General features: G+C 44.4%; 1 protein-coding gene across 1 annotated transcript in view; it reads right to left on the reverse strand.

Moving 5' to 3' along the window:
* The window catches only part of CHPT1 (choline phosphotransferase 1), a 12,190-nt gene extending 10,716 nt beyond the window's left edge, over positions 1 to 1,474 (reverse strand). Inside the window, exon 1 of the mRNA XM_010074081.1 lies at positions 1,388 to 1,474. Coding sequence (XP_010072383.1) covers positions 1,388 to 1,474 — 87 coding nt within the window. The remainder of the gene's footprint in view (positions 1 to 1,387) is intronic.
* Positions 1,475 to 7,887: the final 6,413 nt, after the last annotated feature.

A 7,887-nucleotide genomic window follows, 5' to 3' on the forward strand; every position in this document is an offset into this window, starting at 1 on the left:
TATTTTCCAATTTTTCCAACATACAAAAATTGACTACACGGCACTCTGGACAAGGGTTTGAAGAAATTAAATAATTCAGTAAATATGATGGAGCAACTATCTACTTAATATAGACTATCATAGTTTCAAAACAAGCTGTGAATCTGTTACATTAACACCAGCCTTGACTTCAAAGGAACTGATCTACCGTAGAACCTTTCAAAAGCATTATTTTCATATGCACAGTCCGTATGTCTTTGTTTTTCCAGGAATTAGTTTTTACCAAAAACTATTTATAACACCTTTTGAACAATGTACAGGTAACATTTTTGCCTCAAGTAGTTTCCAGAGGCATCCTTAGCATTTAGAAGCACTGTTCACAAAAAGAGAGTCAGAGTTAGGTATAAAAGTTGGAAATGCAACTTGTAGGTTAAGCAAGTGAACAGCCACAGGCAGTCACAGAGCTGAATCCTTTCCCACTCCCAGGTAAGGGACAGCTGCTGTGGCTCTACACCTCTGCAATTCCTCCCCTGCAGCACAAACAGACCAGCGTGATTACTAAGTCCAGTAAAGGCTATTAGGCAGATTTAGACAACAGACCAAATCTCAGTTAGCTGAGATTTGTACACACTCACATAAACCCAGTGTCACTGCTGGGGAAAAAGAAAAAATGACAGTTGCCAATCAGCTGCAACTGCAGAGACAGGAGAAGGCAGCAAAATAAGAATGCAGATGAGGTGAGCTGCTCCTACAAACATTGTTTTCTTATCATCATTATACTCACTGACTTGAGCTAGGAAAAAAGTTATGCCTCCAGTTAGACTGACTGATCACAAAACACATCCTTCCCAAGATCCACTGTGCTTAAGGGAAGGTCAGTTCTGAAGAGCTTTTTTGCTGTTATTTAAGACTTCCTCGTGTATTCAAGGCTGGCTGATACTGTATGTTATCACTTAGTTTTTTGCTTTTAATATAGAAACAATATTGTCAGCAAATTTACAATTTTCCTGCTACCCAGTATTTGGATAATTTCATTAATAAAACATTCCACCATTTAAAGTCAAATGGTTGGGTGCTTTGCTCAGCTTTGAAGGAAAAGACAGTCAAAGAATTAGGGACTCCAGCTATAGGTGAGAGGTCTAGATTTGTATGTACATAGAAATCTAGAAAACTCAGAAAATTCTTCAAAACTGGCAAGGCCATCCCTTAATCCAAGGAAACTAAGAAAAATCGTAATCACAGATGATACCGGAAGCCTTGAGCAGGTAAACGAAGATGGGTAGATATTCTCATTCCAATGGACATTTAACATATTTTAAAGACATTTACAATTTTATCACCGATATTACAGTAAAGTGCCACAAAGGTAATCTGCAGTGCTTTATGAGGCATCATTACTGTGACATACTTTTACTAATTTTGAAAAGATAGCTTGAGATCTATCAAAATTTATCACGCTGATCTCTGGATTTTTGGCAAGTAAACCAGGCCGCATCTGGCAATTCTGCCCAGGACACCACTGTTTTTTTGGGTGCATTAGGCTCCCCTCCTTTTGCAACCATCTACCTATAACTGAAATAGATTTTAGTTTGCTTTAAAGTCATCAGGTTCTCGGTATCATGGACAGAAGTAGACCATATCCAGTGCTAAATATGCTAGCCAAATTCCTTACCCACTCTGCATTCACCCCACCCAGTGTGGGGCACATCACCAAACAAGTCAAATGCCAGAGTGTGGGCAGTTTCTTATTTAAGGAGATCATTTCCATAATTGAAACACCAGTCAGGAACAGAAACCTGTTATGGCACATTTTTTTGTCATTAGCCATAGTGCTGTACGCTTGGAATTATCACAATTGTTTGAAATGCAAGCTCCATGAAATACAGCCTCAATTTTAACCAAAACAGAAGGCTTCCATGCTGGTTACTGCAGTCAGTTTATTAAAGTTTCCATAACCCACAGAACACAATGCAAGAATTCTTGTTCAAGGTAATATCGTCTACGCTTACTTTACCTCAAAGCAAGTATAGTATATTAAATGTAAAAACAAAAAAATCAGCTTCAACTCGAACTTCTCTGATTAGGTCTTTTTGACAAAGCAATGGTTTTTGTCAAGTTGCATGTTATAGTACAGGTGTAAATCATTAGGACTGCTGATCCAAGTCTGTCTGCATTAGCTCCTGCTGGGACAAATCAGAGCAACAGCACCCCCAGACTCCAAAGCTAAAACGCTGTGCTCCTTGACGATCTAGAAAGAGGAGGAGAGTTTTCATCCTCTTCCCAGTAAGGATCATCTGTATCCATTAACACCTGTAGCAGATGCATCTGTATCCCTGCAGTTGTAGAGAAGGGAAGAAGATCCTAGTGAGAACAGGAGAACGGGTGTCCGAGAGAGCTTAGAAACAAAATCTGGAGCATCTCATCTCTAGGCTGTCAGTTCAAACTTAACCCAAAGGCCACTTGTGATTCACTATGCATTTAGCAGGAATACTCTAACATTTTAATTGGTAAAATACAGTTTTCCAAAGCACTGACGGTGCACAGAAGTTTCTGCAGTTCCTAATAACCACAGATTCTCTCTGCTGTCCACCCTCTCAATACAGCTACAGCTGCCGTCTACTCCACCTTCTCACACGCCTCGCTGTCCATCCAGGGATGTCCCCTGCCAGCTTCCCACGCTGAAACCAAGTCATTTGCAAATTAGAGAGGGGGGAGCATTTGAGAATGCTGACATGGCTGGCAGACTCAGCAGAAAGGTCAGGAGGCTCCCAATAATCATCAGCTTTTCACTGATGAGGTGTTTATTATCTCTGCCCAAAGTTATATCCTGTCCAAGCAAACATATTATTTGGCCAGAGCTAGATGCTGTTCTCCTGGAACTAGAAGAGAACACAAACCTGAGGGAAGGGGGGTGGAGTGTGTGTGCTTCTCAGCTTCAATTAAAAAGGATGTGTGAAAGATGATACAGCCCCAGAATCTTGTCACACACAGGTTTGGTACAGAAGGCCTGGTCATCTACTGAACCAGAGGGTGTCAAAACAAAACCATGTGCATATAGTGTGTGACAGGTATGTGTGGCATGCCTCTCCCTCAGGAAAAAGCGTAGGTTGAACAGCAGTCCTTAATCTTCTGTTCCTGTGATTCTGTAGTGGTTTAACCCCAGCCAGCAATAACCACCAGAGAGCCGGTCACTCACTCTCCCCTAGTGGGATAGGGGAGAGAATCGGAAGAGCAGAAGTGAGAAAACTCGGGGGTTGAGATAAAGACAGTTTAACAGGTAAAGCAAAATCCATGCGCACAAGCAAAGCAAAACAAGGAATTAATTCACTTCTTCCCACTGGCAGGCAGGTGTTCAGACACCCTAAGGAAAGCAGGGCTCCATCATGCGTTAACAGTGACTCGGGAAGACAAACACCATCAGTCCGAACATCCCTCCCTTCCTTCTTCTTCCCCCAGCTTTATATGCTGAGCATGACATCATATGGCATGGAATATCCCTTTGGCCAGTCAGGGTCAGCTGTCCCAGCTGTGTCCCCTCCCAACTTCTTGCACACCCCCAGCCTACTCACTGGTAGGGTGGTGTGAGAAGCAGAAAAGGCCTTGGCTCTGTGTGAGCCCTGCTCAGCAGTAACTAAAACATCCCTGAAATATCAACACTGTTTCCAGCAGAAATCCAAAACATAGCCCCATGCTAGCTACTGTGAAGAAAACTAACTCTATGCCAGCCAAAACCAGCACAGATCAGGGGTCCTGGTAGACAGCAGGATGACCATGAGCCAGCACTGTGCCCTCGTGGCCAAGGCCAATGGCATCCTGGGGTGTATCAGAAGGGGGGTGGTCAGTAGGTCGAGAGAGGTTCTCCTCCCCCTCTACTCTGCCCTGGTGAAACTGCATCTGGAATATTGTGTCCAGTTCTGGGACCCTCAGTTCCAGAGGGACAGGGAACTGCTGGAGAAAGTCCAGCACAGAGCCACAAAGATGATGAAGGGAATGGAGCATCTCCCTTATGAGGAAAGGCTGATGGAGCTGGGTCTCTTTAGCCTGGAAAAGAGGAGACTGAGGGGTGACCTAATCAATGTTTATAAATATGTAAAGGGTGAGTGTCAGGAGGATGGAGCCAGGCTCTTCTCTGTGACATCCAGTGACAGGACAAGGGGCAATGGGTTCAAGCTGGAAAATAGGAGGTTCCACTTGAATATGAGAAAAAACTTCTTCACGGTGAGGGTGACAGAGCACTGGAACAGGCTGCCCAGGGAGGTTGTGGAGTCTCCTTCTCTGGAGACATTCAAAGCCCGCCTGGATGCGTTCCTGTGTGATCTGATTTAGGTGTTCCTGCTCTGGCAGGGGGATTGGACTAGATGGTCTTTCAAGGTCCCTTCCAATCTCTAACATTCTGTGATTCTGTGATGCTGTGAGATTCCACCCCACAAAAGAGCATGGACAGCTGCAAGACTACATGCGTCAAGGAGACCCCTTACCACTTATTTCAAGCAAAGCTCTTGAGCCCAGAGAGTTCAACAGCCCAAGCTTTTGCAATATTTAAAGACTCAGTCCCCCTCAATTACTCATCATATTTAGTAATAATCTTGCTTCCTCAATCTGCAGCTACTGATTTTGCCCTAGTTTTACATGGCCCCTCTGTGGAACAGATCCAGAACAGAGGCAGACATTTTTACTGGACTCCCTCCCTCTTCCCCCCATGGATAATTTCCCTCACTTCTGTTCAGCACAAAGCACTACGCACAGTTGTACTAATAGCAGGAGAAGGGAAGGGGCTGTTTAAACCTGCATTACAGCAGGAGGAAAGTAAAAAAATACAACTAAAAATCTAATAATCATACCACAGCCCAAGTGCATTTCATGCACGCCAAGGACTCCTTGCATTCCTTTAGCACCCTCTTCGCCCCAACAAGCTCCTTCTGAAAGAGCTTCCGTCCCTCTGTGTCGGGATTCCTGAACCTTCACTGTCTTTATGCCAAATACCTCTTTCTCCCATTCACTACTGAGTGCTCCCTTTATTCAGTCCTGGGTATTGGCTGGATTCCCCACCCCACGCAGTGTTTCACACTTCTCTTCCACCAGGTCAGCAGCTTAATGCTTCTTCCTTTACACCCCCATGTCCCCAGTTCATACCAGCTGCTCCAGTTCACCCTCTTTTCTACTTCTCTATTACAAAGCTCAGTTGCGCTCTTGCTGTTTACATAATGTCATGCCTGTCAATATCTTCCCCTCATTTCTCCCTCTGTCAGGAAAAAACTCAAGACAATCCCTTTTTCAGTTTAAAAGGTGGGGTGGGTTTTTTTTTTTTTGTTTGTTTGGGGGGTTTGTTGGGGTCTTTTTTAAGGGAGTTCTTTTTAAAAGAGAGAGAGAGAGAGAGAGAGAGAGAGAGGTAGAGACAGCACCTCAAAAATGTTCCTCTCCCTCCAAACAGTTGATAGTAGAGCTGGCTGGAGTCACCTAGACTCTCCTCAGCTTTTTGGTCTCCCTAGAGGTATGGCTTTCTAAATAGCACGTTTCAGCAAGATATGGCATCATTTTATAAATTTCCTACACCATTTCTTAAAGCAATTCTACAGAACTAGCCACCACAAGCCTCCCGTCCATCCCTCTGCTCTCTGCATGAGAACCCTTGAGCCCCTGCCCCCTTTCACCATCACTGACCAAACTGCAAATCCATAATCCATCCTTTTCTCTTCCTGTCTTCCTCTATTCCCAGTAACCTCCAGGAAATTATAGACAACAGAAAAAAAGGCTTTAAAAAACCCCAAATAAATAAGACATGAGGGAACCTAAGGAGCTGAGAACAAGCAGGACAAGTCTTTATCACTGGATGAAATCTAGTCTGATCAGTTTGGGGGGCTCTTTGCTTAGATCCTGCTGTAACTGCTACAAGTTTGGGTTTATTTTTAATAGATATAAATTCAATACAAAGTAATAATTGCTTTTAGCATGAACTTCTATCCTAAAATTCTAGCTTCCCATGGTATATCAGAGAGACCTGTGGCTGACCTTGAAGGATTACCGAAGCTAAGCCCCTCTATGAGCAGGATCAGTGTTTCCTTTCTCCCTTTTAAAAAGACAGAGAATTATGTTTAGCCAGTTTTCTTCCTAGTCTTGATGCAAGGAAAAAAATTAACATGTCAGTTTTCCTCAGAATGGGAAGGGGTAAAACCTAATGAAGTAACTGCAGCTACTTCAGAGAAGTCAGCTGGCAGTAGAGCAAAACAGTTCACTGTCAAATGGCGGGGCTAAAATGGAAATCCTCACCTAAGAAGTGCACTTTTTTACACTCTAACACAGCAAATACACACTGTTCATCCTTAAAGTCAGCAAAACTTTTAATTCCTAAAGATTTTCTAATTGCAATAGGACATAATGGAAGCTGGAACTACAAACAGGTTCAAATGAAGTAATTAAAAAGGCAAAATCATGAGGTGGAAGGTGTGGGAAAACGGATCCATCAGTTGCTGTTCTAGCAAGTAACCTGAGTAGAATCCCTCACCAAGGAACCCCTAAACCACTTTTGGCATCTGGAAGGGTGCATCAGGGAAAGATGTCTTTTCTAAGCATCTGCTAGCAGCTGCTCTCCGAGGGTTTTCAGCTACCAGTCTTACTTGTTTTGGATGGTTTGTACAAACATCAAGACTTCAGTGTTTTCAATAAGGGACTAATAGAAATGGCCCACTTAACACTGGTTAGGGGGAAAAAAAAACAAACAACAAAACAACCACACAAATCAACTCATAAAAAAAATGACATAAAACCCAAACCTGCTTGTTATTTTATCTGAGTCTTCTATCCAGTGCTCTTACACTTGCACCAAGAGAACATAACATGTTCTTGTTAGTCCATCAGGTAATCAAGACTTGTTCATGAATGGAAGAGGTTTCTCGGCCGTATAGAGAGCTGACATTGAAGTGCACTATGCTATTAGCTCAGTCTGTGATTCAATCACCTTTAACACTACTTTCAGTTCCGCCTTCCCGCAGCCCTTCCAGCCTACACATCCAAGTCAAAAGTACATAGTACAACAGTACGTATAGCTCCTATTAGTGTTGCAACAGTTTTAGCTTTTTTAAAAAAAGCCATCCAGAACCATGACATCTTAGGTGGAAGACAAGCTGAGCCATTAAACAAGCATAAGAGAGTAAAGGATGCCCTAACTGATGCAGCAAGAGAAAGTGAGGACTATTCTATGCACTGGGCAACTCGTAACAGGCTGGGAAACTCTGACAGAGCTCCTCAGATTGTCAGAGAAACTGTAGGCAACCCAATTTAAGCGACAGCAGCATCAACTCATGTTAACAAGCCTGTTTTCCCTCCAGAACCTTTCCCACACAAATGGGAAGCATTTGAGCTACTGTCAGCTAACACCTGTGTGACACGACCAAACCTCAACTCTGAACTAAGCGATGCTGAAGTGGAGTCAGCCATGCCTCGTGGCCAGCTCTGCCCTGCTCCTGAGCATATCCCGCACCCTCTCACCTGGCCAGCAGCCGTTTCTACCTCCACGGCCCGTCTGTTACAGCCTTCCACTTGAGATGGGAGTTGACACAGCTCACCTCTCCTTCCCAGCAAGCTGCCGGAGCAGAGGCACACCCGTGAGACTTAAGAGGGTCCCTGGAGGAGGCTGAGGCACCACACACCAGGACAAGCCCAGCCTCACCCTTGCTCCACAGCAAGTGGCGCAGGCCAAGCGCCCATCAGAGCCCTGGCACTGCACGCACCTCTGGTTTGCCAAGGGCCAGGGAGGAGAGCAGAGCCCACCAAAACTCGCCCTTTCCCGTGATCCCCCAGCATTTCAGCATTCAAACCTTAACACCCCGCTCCAGCTTGACCCCCACTCCCCCAAAGTGTGACCATCACCGCTCCCCGATTTCCCTGGGCAAACCCGCCGGGCTGCCTTAG

Source organism: Pterocles gutturalis, unplaced genomic scaffold, assembly GCF_000699245.1.
Source record: "Pterocles gutturalis isolate BGI_N339 unplaced genomic scaffold, ASM69924v1 scaffold3202, whole genome shotgun sequence".
NCBI lineage: Eukaryota > Metazoa > Chordata > Aves > Pterocliformes > Pteroclidae > Pterocles > Pterocles gutturalis.